This window comes from Meriones unguiculatus, chromosome 8, assembly GCF_030254825.1.
Source record: "Meriones unguiculatus strain TT.TT164.6M chromosome 8, Bangor_MerUng_6.1, whole genome shotgun sequence".
NCBI classification, from domain to species: domain Eukaryota; kingdom Metazoa; phylum Chordata; class Mammalia; order Rodentia; family Muridae; genus Meriones; species Meriones unguiculatus.
Window position 1 is genome coordinate 67306765 of NC_083356.1, and position 19624 is coordinate 67326388.

The 19624-nt window shown below is 36.0% G+C and overlaps 1 protein-coding gene across 2 annotated transcripts in view; it reads left to right on the forward strand.

The window, feature by feature from the left end:
* Nucleotides 1-18594, forward strand: part of Hnmt (histamine N-methyltransferase) — a 29089-nt gene extending 10495 nt beyond the window's left edge. For both annotated transcript variants that reach the window (XM_060389685.1, XM_060389686.1), the window contains exons 4-7: nt 9580-9687; nt 10727-10854; nt 14151-14244; nt 17548-18594. In XM_060389685.1, coding sequence (XP_060245668.1) covers nt 9580-9687; nt 10727-10854; nt 14151-14244; nt 17548-17909 — 692 coding nt within the window. In that variant the 3' untranslated portion in view covers nt 17910-18594. The remainder of the gene's footprint in view (nt 1-9579; nt 9688-10726; nt 10855-14150; nt 14245-17547) is intronic.
* The last annotated feature ends 1030 nt before the right edge of the window (nt 18595-19624 follow it).

A 19624-nucleotide genomic window follows, 5' to 3' on the forward strand; every position in this document is an offset into this window, starting at 1 on the left:
CATTGTATAGTTCAGTCTGGATTTGAACTCACGATCCTGCTGCTTCCACATCCTTAGTGTTTGGGTTACAAGTATGCACCATTACACATGACTAGTAACAAAGACATTTTAAAATGTTTTCTTTTTCTTTATACACTGTAATAGCACGATTTATGCACTTTATTTTTAGAAAAGGGCTAACAGAGGAGTTGAAGTATTATAGGATTGTTATTTTATGAGGGCATTACTTGATACTTTTTAGGTGTTACTATGTTTTATTTTCCACACATCTCTTGGGGGCTTCATTTAAAGTTGAAGAAGCTAATGTTCAGTTGCCTGAGATCTTAAAAGGTTTAAGATACTTATTATTACATGGGGAATCCGGTGGAAAAAAGGGAGGAAGAGTTGTCAAAGCCAGAGGGGACAGTGACACCAGAAGAAAACCCACAGAATTAACTAGCCTGGGCTAACAGGGGCTCACAGAAACTGAACCCACAACCAGGGAGTCTGCATGGGCCTGACTGACGCCCTCTACATATATATTATGGTTTTGTAGCTTGGTTTTCTTGTGGGACTCCTAAGAGTGGTGTGGAGCTGTCTCTGACCTGTTTTTGCTCGCTTTTGGGACCATTTCATGGTCTCCTTGTACTGGTTCACCTCAGCCAGCCTTGGTGTGAGGGGTGGTGTGAGTCTCACTGCAACTTGATGAGCCAGGGTTGGTTGATCCTCCTGGAAGACCTGCTTCTCTGAGAAAAGCTGAGGAGGAGTCAATGATGGGGTGGGGGACTGGGGAGAAAGGAGGATGGAGAAACTGGTTAGGATGTAATATATGAGAGAAAAATAAATTAAAAAGACATTTATCATCGGTTGAAGGTGACAGATTGAGAGCTGAAATAATATACACTTGGCCCTAACTTTTCTTAAGCCTCAATTGCCTTTAGTAATTCTATGCATGAGAGGGGACTCCAACCATAAGCATCATGCAGAATCTACCAGTTATTCAAAATTCTGTCAGATTTTTAGTGTAATGGTTTAAAACCCAGAAGAGGCTTAACAGGGTTATCTCTTCCACGATGTTCGTTGTACCCTCTGTGTTCTCGTTTGCTTTTTATTAGTTATAACTCAGCCTTTGTACTTTCATTGTTTGCCCTGAAGAACTCCATATGGTGTTGTGATACTTTTTTTGCACTTAATGTGTTAGAAGTGTGCCATTACCAATCTGTTCATTTTTCAAAATCCTGTTGTGTGTTTTATGTAATACTGCATTGTAGGGAACGTAAATATGGTTTTCCTTTAGCTCCCTTGAGTTCTTAGCTCGGTGGATCCTTGGACAGAAGACAGAGAAATGAGAGAAATACATGTTAGTATTTATTGATCTGAGCAGTGTTCACCATGTAAAAGAAACCTCCGTGAGAAGTAACTCAGCACGGTGGCTTAATACTCCTGTGTGCACAGAGACTTCAACCAAGAATAACTGATTCGTAAGGAAATAGGAGAACAAAGGAAAATCGTAGTTTTGGGCTTCCAAGGCTGGGAAAAAATAAATAAATGAGAAGGCAAATATATGGGCAGAAACTAACTGTAGGTTTTGTTTGTTGATTCCTGGAACTGCTTCCAACAAGGAGTAATATATAACTCACCATTAGAAAAACAACAAAAAAGTAGTTTGGGGGAAATTTTCTTCTCTTTGAGGTTGATTACCTTTAGTAATTCTAGTGCTAAAAAGTTCGTTATTACAGAGATAAATAATGTCAAACTGAATACTAAATTTTTAATGTGAGTTATTTCATACTTGGTTTTACACACCTTAGGATAGCCATATGAATATAAGAAGTAACCATAATCAATTTGAGCCTGTTTTATTAAACTTCCTTCCTTCCTTCCTTTTTTTCCCTTTTTCCTTTTTTTTTTTGTGTGTGTGTGTGTGTGTGTGTGTGTGTGATAGTGTTATAAAGACAAAATTATAGAGGTGTTTTAGAAACAGGACCACTCGGATTCATATGTAAAGTAATAACAGGCTCATTTACATGATAATGACAGCTGAGAAATCCAAAGGACTGTGGTTTTAGGCTGGAGACACGTGGAGACACGGGAGTTTGCGATTCCAGTTACCAATACAAAGGCTGGGTAATTGGAGTCCCAAGAAGAACCTATAATGCTGACACATATGGATTCGCACAACTGCTTAAATTCTATATATTGATTATTACAGACTATCAGACTAAGATTTAGAGCTTGAAAAAAAAAACAATGCCCCAATTCAGAGTTTTATATTTTAGTTTTCAATATATTTCATCTAATTTATTGACTCAAGTATTACTTTATCTAGAAACACCTTTGAAGATATATCTATAATACTGTTTAACTAAACTGCTGGGCATATGTCCTGGAAAAGTTGATATATAATATGAACAATCAAGGTTAATTTTTAAAAATAATGAACTTGAGTAAAAAATAATTTAAACTTTTGTAGAAATGTTTTAATTTATAAATAAAATACAAAACAAAATAAATACCAAAAAATAAAATACCAAAAAAATACAAAAACAAACAAAAAATATCAGTAACGTTAGCAGCTTGAGCTTACCACTGGTTGTAATTAAATCTTTATAAGCACGGTAATTTGAGAAGATATTGTTCTATATTTTAAAATGCAGATTTGGTATGAAGAGATTTATTGTACTGAGGTGGAGAGAGAGACACACACAGAGACAGAAGAGACAGAGAGACAGTGAGTGGGAGAGTCTAAGAAAAGAGAGAAGGGGGGTGGGAGAGGCGCCTCAGGAGAGAAAAACCAGAGAGGGGAGAGAAACCGAGGCAGAGAGAACAAGAGAGAAGAGAGAGAGAAGTAAGATATGGGGTCTTTTTATCCCAGGCCCCTGGCGGCTGACTGATGATGATGTCACAGGTTGCTAAGCAACCTAGAGGCAGGCTGCTTATATGCTGACAGATGTTCTCTATAATACACTGATTTATGCTGACACATATTTGGATTTTACTAACTGCTGAAATTCCACAAAATGATTAACAGAGAAAATCAGTTTAAAACCATTAATTTGCTCTGTTATTCACAAAGAAGACTAGAAAAATTTGATATATTCAAATACAGCAATTATATCTCCATTTTCACAGGAAAATTTGTAGACTTTTTAAAAATGAAGATATTTAATACCATTTCTTGATAAGGCTTTAGTGAATGCAAAAAACTTTAGGTGTTTATGTGCTTCAAGTCTCAGAATGTCAAAAATAAGTTGCCTAACTGGCCCCTTCCCAAGTAAGGACTAATAGTATTTGCACACGAGTGGAAACGCAAACATTGTCTTTCTCACTGAAGCAAGTCCATGGCTCCCAAGTTCACATTTACTCCTGAATGTGCTGTGAATTTCTGAATGGTTTGATAATTCAAGTCTCTTTTATTTTCTTTCATCTGTGAACCATATCTCTAACCCAAGAATATAGGTCTTGAAAGCATTCCCTTATGATAAACTGATTATCTTTGGTGTTGTAGTGTTCCTTTGTTCTACTTGGGTTCTGTTAATTTGTTTTTCTTTTTCTTTCTTTTGATTATTTTGACTAAGGGTCTGCCAATTTTTATCTTCTCAAAGAAACAGCTCTCAGACTTATTGATTCTTTGTTTTGATTTTTTTGTTTGTTTCTATTTCATTAATTTCTTCCCTGGTTTTTATTATTTCTCCTTATCTTCTGGGTTTGGGTTTGGTTCTTGTTTCTCTAAACTCTTGATTTGCATCACTAAGTCACTTATTTGTGCTCTTTCTCATTCTATAGTAGGTGCTTAAAGATATACACTTTCCTCTCAAGGCTACATTTATTATGTCCCATAAGTTTGATTGGGTTTTGCTTTCCTTGCATTTAAAATCAGTAACCTTTTATTTTCCTTTTTGAGTTTTTACTACCCAGTCATCATCCAGTAGTATATTATTTAATCTTCATGAATTTGTGTGATTTCTGGAGATTCTTTTGCTGCTAATTTTAAGCCTTATTATATTGAGGTCAGGATACACAGAATTTCTTCAGTTTCACTGTATTTGTTGAGACTTATTTTGTGTTCTAGAATGAGGTTTATTTTAGTTCTATATTCTTTGATATTAAGGTGGAACAGGTAGTCTATTGATACTTGTTATATTGATTTGATGTATGACATCATGTTCCACTCTCTATTTTTCTTCAGATAATATGCCTGTTTTGGCAAGTTATCTGTGTCTTCAAGTCAGCTTTTATGAAACTGGATGAGCCAGAGTTTATGGTTAGGATTGTAATGTTTCCTTATTTAATTGTTTCCTTCGTCAAAAATCTTTTTCTTTTTAAATCTCTTTTGATTAATCTTTATTTGGAAGTCTATTTTTGTCAGCTAGTAGAATAGTGACATCCTTCCTTCCTTCCTTCTTCCTTCCTTCCTTCCTTCCTTCCTTCCTTCCTTCCTTCCTTCCTTCTTCATATTTCTCTCCAAGGTGGTGCCTCCTTTGAGTTGTAGGAATTTCTTGTAGATAATAAATAGTTGGACTTTCTAAATCCATCCAATTAACTTCTATCTTATGACTGGGGAGTTGAAGCCACTAATATATAAAGTTATTATTGAAAGGTCTGTATTGAGAGTTGTCTTTTCATTGTACTGTTTGCTGTTTGTGTTCTTAATCACATTTTGTGTGAAAAATGAAAAATGAGAAAAGGAAAAGGGAGACACTACCATCAAATAAGACAAAGGGCATAAAGTGGAAGTATCCTTGAGAAATAGGAACTTATGATTACCCAACTTGTTTGGTGATATATTTTTCTGAAAATGTCTCTTGTCTTCAGAGAATGTACTTTTGCCAGACCTTACAGCCATTTCAAGGATGTGTCTATCTGAGATTTCTTTAATGCGCCTGTACAGTTAGAAGTAGACTGTGTATGCTTACTCTTGAAGAAACAGTTCTGTTGTCTCCTCCTGTTATGTATTCAGGTTTGTGAAGGATCCTGCATGCCCAGAGCTCAGATTCCAGAGTGGTTACTGCCCACTTTGCTTGTTTTCTAGCAGTTACGGTTAAAGAATTGCATGCTCTCTGAGTATCCCAAGAGAATGCCTTTTTTATACATGACTAGGGCTGAGCTAGATATGATCTGCCACTTGAGAACTTCTAATATATCTGGATCCATCCTAGCAGAAAATATCATCAAGCCTCAGAAGGGAACATGATGATATGTCAGTTATTTCTTTCTATGCTGAATTTTATATCTTTATAATTGATTTTTTAATTTAACTTTCCTTTTGTAGTCCCTTGGGGCAGGTTGGTATCTCTCTCTTTTTAATTAGACTTCAGTTTCTTTTGCCAGTTTCTTGCCCTTCTTTTACTTTTGTTTCTTTTAAACATCATTTGCTTTGCTTTAAAGATGGCTTCTTAGGAATTGATAGCTTTTTAGTTCTTAGTACGAAGGACTTTAAAGAATAAATAACTTAGATTTAGATGAGCGTATCTTAAACTTTAGGCACATCACTATTTGGATTGCTTGTGTGGTTAGTAATAAGATGGCAGAGCTTGCAGTCAAGATCATGTTTGAAGACGCAGATAAGTTGTCGTAGCCCAGTGTTTAGTGAGCTCTTACGTGGTCAATATATGAACAAAGTGATGCAGGGCTCCATCGGGGTTGGTTACTCCTGAGCTCTGCCTCTCCAAGTGATGGGGCATAGCCTAAAGAGACTTTTGGAAAGAATGGCAGTAGGTAGAGAGATCAGGATGAAAGAGAAGCACAGATTCAGGAAGAAGAGCACATATAGAAGCACTAACGGGTAAGACTCAGGACATCAGTCAGGGCAAAGCCTCTAAATAAGAAGAACTTGGAGAAATAACTAGAAAGGAGTTTGTGGGAAGAATAGTCATTAGTTAGTCATTTCTCTCTATTCAGCACATTCAACTATGCCCAGGCACAGTTGTAGGCAAGGACTAATAAGGATAAAAAGGATATCAGACATCTTTTTTCTCAAAATGCCGTTGCTTAGTGAAAGCGACAAACTTGGAGCTATCAGCAGATAAATCTCTATTTTGATGGTGTAGGTCAAAGGAATTTCATTTCCAAACATGTCTTAAGCATGAATGATGTGTATATGACCTTTGTGCCGGACAGTGTTTTTTCTTTCCTTTTTATTGAAAACGGATTCTTTTATCATAGAGTACATTCTAATTACAATTTCCTCTCCCTCTAGCCCCCCTCTCCCCGCTCCCCTCTTCTCCAGATCCACTTTCTTTCTCTCTCTCTCTCATTAGAAATGACCAGGCCTCTAAGAGATAGCAACCAAACCGATCATATTGAAGTTCAACACAGCACACCAACAGGAGGAAGAGTCTTAATAGCAGGCACCAGAGTCAGAGACCCACTTGTTCTTACTGTCAGGAAAAAAACTTGGTGCAGGCCCATATAGGCTCTATGCTTGCTGCTTCAGTCTCTGTGAGCTTGTATGTGCCTTGCTTGATTCAGAGGGTCTTGTTCTCCTGGTGTGCTGGCTAGGTTTATTCAGCTTGACACAAGCTACTGTCATTTGTGAAGAAAAAACCTCATTGGGAAAGATGCCTCCAGCAGATTGGTCTGTTAGCAAGTCTGTGTGTTATTTTCTGATGATGGATGTGGGAGGATACAGCTCACTGTAGGCAATGCTACTTCTAGGCAGGGGATCCTAGGTCCTATAAGAAAGCAGGCTGAACAAGCCATAAGGAGAAATCTCATAATCAACATTACTATGGCTTCTGTACCAGTTCGTTCTCCCAGGTTCCTGTGCTGGCTTTCCTTAGTGATGGCCTTACAAGTTGTATAAGGTAAAACAAATTTTCTCCTCCCCAAGTTGCTTTTGGTCATGGTGTTTTATCATAGCAATAAAAACCTAATTAAGACAACCTACCCAAACTTTATTTTACTCACCAGAAAATGATAATATAGTAGCAGTAGCAAATAATTATTATTAATAATAATACCACCAAATTCACTCATTGTGATGGCTAAATGGTAAAATGAATATAAAGTACAATGTAAAATAGAGTTGACACTGAATAAACGTTATTTGTTCTTTTTTTTTGAACCCCTATATTTAAAAACTATTTCTTGAGCTTGTTTGGAGGTTCTAGCAGGGGAGCGCAGATACTCGTATACCCTTGACAGAAGACCAGTTCTCCTCTATTTGGGGAAAGTTGTCCTCTTCAACCAAGGATGCAGCTTGGGGAGGGACACACATGGAGCGGGTGAGAAAAGAAGGGGACACCCACCTAGCCAGACAGATCAGCCAAATCAACCCTGGTTGTCAAAGGGGTGACAGAGATCACAGCCACATCGCCCTTTCTCAACAGAGGAATATTGAGTGGCAGAGAAGCACTTAAAGAAATGCTCAACATTCTTAGTCATCATGAAGATGCAAATCAAAACGACCCTGAGATTTCACCTTACACCTATCAGAATGGCTAAGATCAAAAACTCAAGTGACAATACATGCTGGAGAGGTTGTGGAGAAAGGGGAACCCTTCTCCATTGCTGATGGGAATGTAAACTTGTACAATCACTTTGGAACTCAAACTGGCACTTTCTCAGACAATTAGGAATAGTGCTATCTCAAGACCCAGCTGTACCACTCCTAGGCATATATCTAAAATATGCCCAAGTATACAATGACATTTGCTCAACCATGTTCATAGAGGCTTTGTTTGTAATAGCCAGAACGTGGAAACAACCCAGAGGTCCTTCAACTGAAGAATGGGTATAGAAATTGTGGTACATCTACACAATGGAACACAGCAATTAAAAAAAAGGAAATCATGAAATTTGCAGGCAAATGGTGGGGTCTAAAAAAGAACCTGAGTGAGGTATCCCAGAAGCAGAAAGACACGTATGGTATATACTCACTCATAAGTGGATATTAGACATACAATATAGGATGAACATACTAAAATCTGTACACCTAAAGAAGCTAATCAAGAAGGAGGACCCTGGGTAAAATGATCAATCCTTATTCAGAAAGGCAAACGGGATGGACAACAGAAGTGGGAGAAAACAGGGAATAGGACAGGAGCCTACCACAGAGGGCCTCTGAAAGACTCTACCCAGCAGGGTATTGAAGCAGATGCTGAGACTCAGAGCCAAACTTTGAGCAGAGTTCAGGGAATCTTATGAAAGAATGGGGAGAAATAAAGACCTGGAGGGGACAGGAGCTCCACAAGACCAGCAACAGAACCAAAAAATCTGGGCCCAGGGTTTTTTTTCTGAGACTGATACTCCAACCAAGGACTGTGCATGGTGATAACCTAGAGCCCCTGCACAGATCTAGGTCATGGCAGCTCAGTGTCCAAGTGGGTACACTAGTAAGGGAAACAGGGGTTGTCTCTGACATGAACTCAGTGGCTGGCTCTTTGATCACCTCCCTCTGGGTTGGGGGGTGCTGAGGGGCAGCCTTACCAGGCCACAGAGGAAGATAATGCAGCCAGTCCTGATGAGGGCGGATAGGCTAGGGTCAGATGTAAGGGGAGGAAGACCTCCTCTATTAGTGGGCCGGGAAAGGGGCATGAGAGTATTAGAAAGAGGGAGTATGGGATTTGGAGGGGGTGGGGGAAGGGACTACAGCTGGGATACAAAAAGAATAAATTGTAATTAGTTAAAAAATAAATTCATACAAAAACTATCTTTTTTCCCCTCTTGCTAATATATCCAAATTGAATTTCACACTTTTATTTAATTAGGTTACCTGTTAACCTTCATTAAAATGTAAATATCTTTTGGCAAGATATGAAAATTATCTTAGCCTATTTTGGTGTGAATGATGTTAACAGAACCTTCCCAAAGTTAGACTTAATGAGCAGCAAAAACATGTGGCATAGTATTAGGAGATATGGGAGGTAAAAGAATAATGAGTCAGACATAGAAGAAGACGTTCAATGGCATGAAAGCCTCAATTGGTTACCATAACTGTGAGTGTGTGTGTTCATGTGTGTGCAAATGGAGGTGGTCGGAGACAATTTTTGGGAGTTGCTTTTCTCTTTCCACCATGGATCTGGGGATTGACCTCAAGTCCTTACATTTGATCATCAAATGCTCCTCTCACCCTGAGAAGAGAGCACTTGAAACTTAGCATGAATTTTGAAAAGAAATATCCACCATGCTTTTGTATTGTGTATGTACATCATTTATATTTTTATTTTAAACCTTTTTTAAAGTGTTTTTTTTTCTGGCCTAGATTAGTTATCAGTCCTAAGTTGTGTTTTTCTCATATTTTAATATCTCTGGCTTAAATACATTTTTCAATTGACAAATTTTTAAAATTATATTTGTCAACAACAAAATTTAGTGATTGCCTCCTGTAGTCCCTGACAACTTTGAACAAATGAAGGACAGTAACAGATATATGAATAAAGATTATGTGAATGAAAGAACAAGTGAATGACATTCATACCCCTCCTTATGTCAATTATTATTTCTACTTCTAGTGTTTGAACATCATATGTATTAAGTCAGCACAACAGTTAAGTGTTAATATTTTTGTAAATCTTTGTAAATATAAGTCAAAAAGTGAATCAGTTTAAGTTGTTCTTAATTACTACATCCAAAGTAACCTATTTATTTACCTTCTAGGTGAAATTGACCTTCAAATTCTCTCCAAAGTCCAGGCTCAATACCCAGGAATCTGTATACACAATGAAGTTGTTGAACCAAGTGCTGAACAAATTGTCAAGTACAAAGGTATGTGTTAAATTCTGTTTTCAGAGGCTTATTCTCTCATTTTGTTTGTTTGTTTGTTTTGGGTTTCTTTTGTCTTATTCAAATGGTTAATAACACACTGACTACTATGTATTTGGTAAATTTTTTGGAGAAAAACCTAATTCTTGGAAGGCAGAAATGAAACATCTGAAACCAATGACAGTGAATACTTGAATTCTTTATTGACTTCATGCATTCTGTTTTATATAAAATTTCTATTCACAAAATTCTGCAATTGATTTAATCCTGTATTAAGATAATATAAGCTATATTTAACCACATCCTCAAATTTACTTCTTAATTTTTTTCCTTTCTCCTCCAATTTCATCCAGTACTAGAGAAAAGAAAAGTCTAGACAAAACTTTTAATTTCCTTAGCTACATAATAAAGAAAAAAATGTACCTTTTATTTTTTATGTCCTTTTACTAGGATTCCCTAATGGAACAGAACTGACAGAATTAATGTATATCTACTGAAATGGGATGTAGCAGAGTAGCTTACATGCTGTGATCTGTCTATTCCAACAATGGCTTCCTTTGGATTCAGAGGCTTAGGAATCCAGTGGTTGTTCAGTCTGTAAGACTGGACGATTCAGCTGATCTTCAGTCTGTGTTGGAATCCCAAAGAAGTAGGTTACTTTAAGGTTATAAAAGGAAGAGAATGCCTCAGCAGCAGGATAAATGAACTTGCCAGTGAGAGTTAACACCCACAGGCTAAAAGCAAAGCTTCCTTTTTCACATCTGTTTATGAGTGCTGCCAACAGAGGGTATGGCCCTTGATTCTTAGGCCCATTCTGACCTCAAATGATTGAATTTAAGGTGGCTCTTCCTTCATCAAGAAACCCACCACAGGTGTGATCAGCTTCTTAAGGTTTTAGTTGATTCCAGAAACTGTCAAATTGACAACCAAGATTAGCCATCATAGTCCTATAACATTATTGCATTAAAGTTTTAAATGAAAATGGCTTCCATATGTAATTAAATGAAAATTGATAATAGGTTACGTTTGCTGGGTATTTTAGAGCTTGTTGCCAAGACATCAAACATGGAGAACATAAAATTTGCTTGGCACAAGGAGACATCATCTGAATATCAAAAACGTGTGCTGGGAGAAGAGCCTCAAAAGTGGGACTTCATTCATATGATTCAGGTAAAAAAATAGTCTTACAATTGCTCCAAAAAGGATGCTTTTCACAAATCTGTGTGGAGAACACATAATATTTTAATGTTTTAAAATGAAAATGCTTTGGTTTCTAGTTTTATAAGTTAGCACTTTCTACTTTAAAAGGGTGTTGGTAAATACAAATATTCTCTGACATATAAAAGGACAGTTTAGAACTGTAGAATGATAATACATTCTAGCAAGTTTTCAATGTCTCTGTTGGTATAGATGACTAGTAAAAATATGTATGTGTATGTGTGTGTGTGTATGTTCCAAACAGTTTCTGAATCCTCGTTTTTTTTTCTTTTTTCTAGTAGGTATTTTCAATAGTATGTATATAATAGCAGGGACATGCTTTATAATATTAGATCCACAATATGTTACTTGTATGACCCAGTCATTTAGAAGGACTTTACTTGTATGACTCAGGAGTAATGGACTACTAAGTAATGATTATTGAGTAAATGGCATGAGGCTTTAAATCCAGGCATCACTGAAATTTTTGGATAGTAAAAGTGCATCAGTGTTGGAAGTTGGTTAGTATTAGGTAATGGTCTTATTTTGTGTAGAACGTTTAATTAACAACAAAACTCTTCTTATAGTCCATATTCACAGTGACTTCAAAGGAGTACAATTATAAGAAGCCAAAAAAGAAAAAAAAATGAGTCTAAAGCCAGCATATTTAAGCAGTCCTAAACCTGTTTATACTTCCTTAGAAAACAAATCTTTTATGTGTCAGGAGACATTTAGTGTTTTCAGCAATCATACACTATTTCTTTATTAGATGTGTTTATTGCCCTTATGCAAATGTTTCCTAGTCTTCCTCATTGGTCACTTCATAGTTTTAAAGAAAAGAGCCCACTGAAGATTAATCTTTTACTGTCTATGTGTTCTAATGCTCTATTACAGTTTAGAGACTATGGCCATGGCAACTCTTATAAAGGAAAGCATTCAAAAAATGTAATTCTATGGGGGCCATTCTTATTCAAATCAACACATTCCACTCCTTTGCCCTCATATGATTATAGCCATATCATAATGAAAAATGCATTCAGTCTAACTCCAGTAGTGCCTATGGTCCATAACAGTCTCAACCTTGTTTAAAAGTCCAAAGTCTCTTCTCAGAGTCATGGCAAATTTCTTAACTGTAATCCCCTATAAAGTCAAAGTGAAAAAGCAGATCACATACTTCCAACATACAACAGACAGAATAACCATTACTTTCCAAAAGGAAGGAAAGAGAGCCTAGTGAGGAAATAGTGGATCCAAGCAAGACTAAAACCCAGCAGGGAAATTTCTAAACTCTGAATCTCCAGATCTGATGTCAAAATATTCTTCAGCTCTTCTACTCCTTTCATCTTTGTTGATTGCAGCATACTTCTTTATCTTGAGCTGGGTCCACACCCTTTTAGCAACTCTCCTTGGCAGGCATCCCATGACTCAACATCTTGTGGTTTCCAACAAAATCTAGAATTCACTTTCACAGCTTCTGGGCCTCCGTGAAGGCCTGTACACTCCTGTACATTCCTGCCTCAGCAGCTTTCCTTAGTCACTGAGGGAGATTTTGTAACCCTTTTCTTGAATCCTTGACTTCAAAGTCAGAACGACGTGACCGAAACTGCCAAGTTCTTCTGCTTGCTGGGGCTAGTACATGGGCCCCTCATTAAAATAAAAGTTTTTTATATCAGATTTCTGTTTTTGATGTTTTCCTTCATTACCTAAGCTTTTCTCTAATTTCTTGCCACAGTTGGAAGCTTTGGTGGGTAGAGTTTTGCCTTGGGGTCACTATGCTTTTCCATTTAGAATCAAGCTTTTCTTTCAACTTTTTATCTACTTGAGCAGTGGACCTATTGTCATTACATTTCCTGGTACTCCTTTTCTGCTCAAACTACATTTTGTATTTTTTCTTGCTCAGCTTGCTTGTTTTCATTATAGATCTGCCTAGTAGTGGAAACTAATAACCAAGCAACGTAGTCAATCCGAGGCTGTCCTGAAATCTCCTCGGCTAATGCTTTTAAACCAATGCTCTTCAATTTAGCACCAGACAGATTTTTTTTTTTAAACAAGGGCAGAAAACAGCCACATGCTTCACCAAAATATCACGAGTGAACAGTTTCTAGGTCACTTATTAATATTCTTCTCCTCTGAAAACTTTTGAGCCTGGCTGTCATGATCTGTAGCACTCTCAGTTCCACTATCTTCCATGTTCCTACTAGTTTGACCCATTAAGCCATCCTTCAGCATTCACTTTCCTAATCCAAAGTCCCCAAATCTGCATTCTTCCAAGTATCATGGTCATGTTTGTCTCAGCAATACCTCTTTTCCTGGTACTAACTTCTGTCTCAGTCATGGTTCTGAGTCATGGACTGCTGTGAAGAGGCACCTTGACCATGACAACTGTTATGAAGGAAAGCATTTAACTGGAGCTTTCTTAGGTTGCAGAGGTTTAGTCGATTGTTACATGGCAGGAAGCATGGCAGCATGTAGGCAGATACAGTGCTGGAGAAGTAGAGTTCTGCATCTGCTTCTGCAGGCAGGAGGAAGAGAGAGAGAGAGAGAGAGAGAGAGAGAGAGAGAGAGAGACTGAGATGTGGCCATGGCCATGCATGGACTTTTGAAACCACTAAGCCCACCTCCGGTGACATACCGCCTCCAACAAGGCCATACATGCTCCAAGAAATCGTCCCACTTCCTAAGCACTCAGGTATATGTGCCTGTGGAGCCATTCTTGTTCAGATTACCACACCAGAGGTGGCTAATAGCCCAAATGACGTCTATATATCTGTATGACCAACACCAGGCCAGACTCTTAGACTCTTAAGCTATCTAGAGATAGGCTACCTGTAGTTATGTTTAAATGTAATTATACTTCCTTGTGCACCGAGGATTGTATTACACCAGAAACTTTTTTTTTCTCCAAATTATACTGAGCTTAAATACATTGGGAATAAACTGGCTGTTATTAGACTTCCCAAAGTCTCATCCAGGTTGATGAAGTCAGTCTGCACCTGGGTTTTATTCTTATCTCTTTGAGGGTTCACTTCTCTGCCTGGATTTCTGCAGGGACCACCTCAGTTGGATGAATGGAATATTTGTTCTTCCCCAGATGTCTTATTATTTTGACTTTGTAACATCTTTAACCTTTAAACCAAGTTTGCTTGATAAAAATTCAGTCAATGTGAAAAATCAGAACTTCCACTATGTAGTCCAAACAACAGGCATACAAACTATGTAGTCCAAAACAGCATAGAAAGGCATCTCATTTCTTTTTCCCTCCTATCTAGATGCTGTATTATGTGAAGGATATTCCAGCTACCCTGAGATTCTTCCATGGTCTCTTAGCTGCCAATGCTAAAATTCTCATTATTCTTGTATCAGGTAAGCCATTTCAATCAGCCTGCATTTTAAAAAGCAATTGTGAACACATGCATGGATTCATGTGTTTAGATAAAGTTAGAATATTTTGTCTTTGTTATAAAATTTGTTTTAAATTAATTTTTAGATTAGTAGAAATGTCATTTACAACAGTATTCAATTTAGAGAACCTAGTGGAATCAAAATAGTTTTGCTTCCATCTTCTCAGAAAACATCCTTCCAGGAGTTAGAGAGATGGCTCAGTGTTTAGGAGTACATACTGCTTTTATAGAGGACTGGAATTTGGTCCCCATCCCCCGCCTACTTCAGGAAGCTCACGCCTACCTGTAACTCTAGCTTAATGCATGTTCACATCCACATGTGTAGTGGGCGTGCACACACACACACACAAGCACACACAACTGAAAGTAGAATAAAACTTTACAAAAAAAGAAAAGAAAAATACTTTGCCTTGTATGTATGCATCTACATCTGCTGCTGTAATGAAACACTAACCAAAACAAACTTGGGGAGAAAAAGGTTTATTTGGCTTACAGGTCTATCACTGAAAAAAGTCAAAGCAAAAACTCAAAGCAGGAACCGAGCAGTTTGAACTGAAGAAGAGGCAGTAGAGGAATGTTGTTTACTGGCTGTTTCTGGGCCTGCCTACCTACCGATGGCTCAGTTCACACTGGGCCTACCTACTTTAACTTGCAATAAAAAAAAAATAATATGCCCTTCAAACATCTCACAGGCTCATCTGATGGAGGAAATTTCTTAATTGAGAATCCCTCTTCCAATGTCTAGATTTGAGTCAAGTTGACAAAACCCAAGCAGCACAGCATTTGTCTTAATGAACAGAAAGTTCAAGTGATATTTTTAATGTGAGAACAAACAAATACATTGGTTATATTTACGTATTTTATGTCACTTGAATATCTTTCCCAATCTTTGAGATTTACTAATAAGTAAATAAACTTTTAAGTATTTTGTATGCTACTATATATCCTAATACTATATTAAATTGAATTTCTAATGCCATCAGCAACACAGTTCATTATAGCCTTTTTATACACCTATAAAATAATTTATTTACTTTGTAGTATAGTTTTGTTTTTCAAAGAAGACATTTAGATTTTTGCTTCCAGGGTCATAGTAAGTGTCATACAAAAGACAGGCTAATACTAGAAAATGAAACATTGACATTAAGGTCATTCATAAGATTTCACTATGTAGTATAGGTTGGATTCAAAATTAATGGTCCTTCTATCTCAGTCACTTTAGTAGCAAAGGCACCTGTCACCACGCCTCATCCCTGTACGAGTTCTTTAATGGATTCCGTGGATTGTCCACTTGTTGGTAGACGATCTGTTTCTAAATACACCACAGTACTTACCATTATCACCAGTTCCAAACGCACAAACTGTGTGCTACAAAATTTGTCTTCACATATAAAGAATAACTTTTAAAATGGCAGGTGCAATTGTTGCTTATAATCGTGGCCTTTACTTCATGTGAGGATTTAGAGCCAGGAACTCTTGCGTTCAAGGGAACATTACCATGTACTGTTTTTACCTCTAGTTAATTAAAATTAGTCATTTATATGGGAAATGTCTGGTTTTCCATTTTGAAGAGATTATGTAAATCCAATCTTTTCTATGACCCCATGTCTAAATTAGGACACTTGGTAAAAAGTACTTTGTATTAGAAAAAAAATGGTAGAAGTAATCTTCACTTCTTATAAGTTGTTCACAAGCTTTTATTACTGATTGAGAATAAGAGATTGTTATCTGAAAGAAGTAAGCATTTTTCATTGTTATTGTTCCTGGAAATGAGAATGAGCAGCTAAGAGTGTTCAGGCCATTTAGCTGTAACTGCGAGGAGGTGTTCCTATTATCAAACCCACCATTTCATGGAAGAGTATGTTACCACAGAGAAGAAATGTCACATTAACCTCTTAAAGTTAACAAAACAAGAAAATATTTCAGAAATTTGCTTTTATTTGTCAGAAGTACTAAATAAATAATTATAAATTATAAAATACAAAAAAAAAATCACCCTTTTATATAGTTTAGTTTGGAGTTAACTAAGATATTCAACCTGAGAAAAGAAATAATACTACAAAAAATGTTGGTCATTTTTCATTAATTTAGTTAACTGGACTATCCCTAGTTTACCTAGGCGCACTGTATCACACATACAAATTAAAATCATGGAGTAAATGGCATTAGTTTTTATCCATAGTACCTTCAATAACCTCTCATTCTCTGCCCTGGGACTTTCCTGCTGTTTTACCTCAGAAGCTTCTTAAGAGGATAGGAAAGTAAAGATCAGTGCCTTTGCCTTTCGGTCTATTACTATGCCTGCGTATAAGCCCCAGGTACACAGAAAATGGTCACATGGGTTTGAATTCAGCTGAAGAGTTGTTTATTTGTATTTTGTAAAACCAGAACCACAAGGTTCTAAAGTCCATCCAAAAGAAGAGAATATGATTTAATAATGACTACATGTAACACACAGAAACTCTGTATATTGCAGATGTGTTTACATTGAAATAAAAGGTTCAGTGAAAAACAAACAGACATTATCATGTGCATATATGCTGTATATGGGGATAGTCAAACAAAAAAAATGTAGGCTAAACAAGTAAAACTAATTGGCACGAGAAAGACAGGTTTAAATGAATAAAATCAGGTCACTTCGTTGTCAGTGTATGATAAGAGATCTTCTGTGTTCCTAGGCTTCTGTCATAGAGCGGTGTTAACTCAATAAATATTCACTTTGTGAATCAGTATGAAAAAGTAAAATAAAAAGAAGTATAAACTACTTGAATTTTGTTCTAAGTGAAGAGTATTCTATACTAAAATATTTCACTGATGTGTTTTTCACTTCTACTTGCTCACTCGAAGTTCCTTGGCTGGCTGGTCAGTTCTTAAATGTGCCAGCTCTGCATTTGCTTCAATCCTTTATGGTTTTTCTTTCTGTCTGGAGTAACCTTCCCTGTGATGTCTACATGGTTGCTGCAGATTTCAAATGTGTTCAAATGTTATCATATTAAACAGACTCTGTGAGCACCATAGGCAAAACAGCAATGCTGAAATTCCTTTGACCATTCCTATTTCTTCCTCTGTTTTTCATTTACAGCTTTATTTCATATGATAAATATTTAGTTACTTGGTTAATCTCCTCCCTGGTTTTGTTATGCTACTTGAATTAAACCCTACAAATGGTATGAATATTATTTTGTTTGCTGCTCTACTCTAAATGTCTCGTATAATGATTGGAAGAAAAAATAATGAGAACATGAACTTTGTTTTTTTTTTATAGGCACTAGTGGCTGGGACAAGCTATGGAAAAAGTACGGCTCCCGCCTACCCAGGGATGACCTCTGCCAGTATGTCACATCCTCTGATCTCGCTCAGATGCTGGATGACCTGGGGATTAAGTATGAGTGCTATGACCTTTTGTCCACCATGGACATAACAGACTGTTTTATTGATGGTAATGAAAATGGAGAACTGCTTTGGGATTTTTTAACAGAAACCTGCAACTTTAGCAAAACAGCACCACCAGATCTCAAAGCAGAAATCATGAAAGATCTTCAAGAGCCTGAATTTAGTGTTAAGAAGGAGGGGAAGGTACTTTTTAACAATAATCTGAGTTTTATAGTGGTTGAGGCACATGTATAAATCCTAACAGTATTCAGAACTTATATTGTGAACAATTGTTGATTTATTTACATATTAAACACATAATATATACATACTGAAGTTAAAATTAACTTTATAATATGGTGCAATATTATCTCTTATAAGTGAAATCTACAAATTTCCAAGCATTTTTTGGGCTTCTTTAAGAATCATGTGGGCTACTTCTAGTTGTATTTTGTCCTTAAAAGGTAAACAGGCTAAACATTGCCTAACTGGAAACATGTGACTTTAGTTTCTTTGAATTACTGATAAGAAAACCTTTTCCATTTTCTTTTTGTACAAGAAATTCTTATAATAGTAATAAAATATATGCCACCCATTCTTTGAGTAATAGTAAAGTGATCCTTGCCGATTCTTTGATGATGACAAAAAGAGATATTTTTCTACTTTTGATGACATATTTGTCTTCCTACTTTCTTCTATGCCAGTTTCTATCATACTTTTTATTAATATCATCATAAAATTAGAGGCTGATGGGATGGTTCTTCCAAAGGACCTGGGCTCAGTTTCCAGAATGCATATCCTATACCTCACAACCAACTGTGACTCCAGATCTAGGGTATCTGATGCCATTTCTGACATCTGTGGTCATCAATACTTATGTGCATATATTTCACCCCATATACATAGTTAAAAATAAATCTTTAAAAATATTATTACAAAATTGACTCTTTGTTATGTGATTTTTCTTCTAATTTATTTAAGACTTAATTGTCTTTTCTTTTTGATATACTGAAACTTATGTTTTGTGAAAATCATTTTTTTTCTTTTTTAAGTTTCTGAAACATTTTAAAAGGTATTCTAAAGTTTAAAATACTAATTTTTATAGTATTTATATTTATATTGTATAAACATATGTATACATAATATATCATATATTATATATTTATATGTTTTATAGATTATATAAGATATAAATATATTATTCTATATTTATATTATATTTATACTATAATATAAAATTATATAATAATTCACTTTAGAAAGTTATGTTTAAATAGTAAGATTTTAGAGAATTTGGGGATTTGATTTTTTTTTACTTGAAATAGTTCAGGAATTTTTATAATAATATTTAAGTTAGTAAATAAGTAATTTAGTAATTCATAAATAAGTTTCATAACTATAAAATGATACTTTCCATTATTTTACAGTACAGAAAACTCAATTCATTGATGCTGTTTTGTCTTTCTCATGATAGCATTATCACTTTATGTAATGGGATAGTCACTTTGAGATGTTTGTGCCCCTTAACTTGAAGCTCATCTCTGTAGCTTAGAATCTGTTTACATTAACAAATAATCAAACTTTGTTTATAATCAGTAAAGCTGACTTATATTGATGTATTTTCTTGGATAGCTTTATTAGATTCTGAATGAGACTACTGAAAAAGCATAGTAAATCTGTGGTTCATGAATGATTGATGGGGATGGGCAATTTCAGCAGGATAGAATTCAAGATTCTAGAGCAATTATGGCTTTTTGTAGAAAGAGAATGGACATGCTGTTTAATGATAGAAATAGATATGCTCACAGACTGTTATTTTTAAATGAGGCCTTTTCCTCATTTCTATTGGCCTTTTCTAGAAAATGCACAGATAAATTAATTCTTATCTACTTTTGTTTAATATATTGGAAATACAATGAAATAGCTTAAGAAAGGTCAAATTGCCATGACCTTGTATCTCCTCTTTTTGG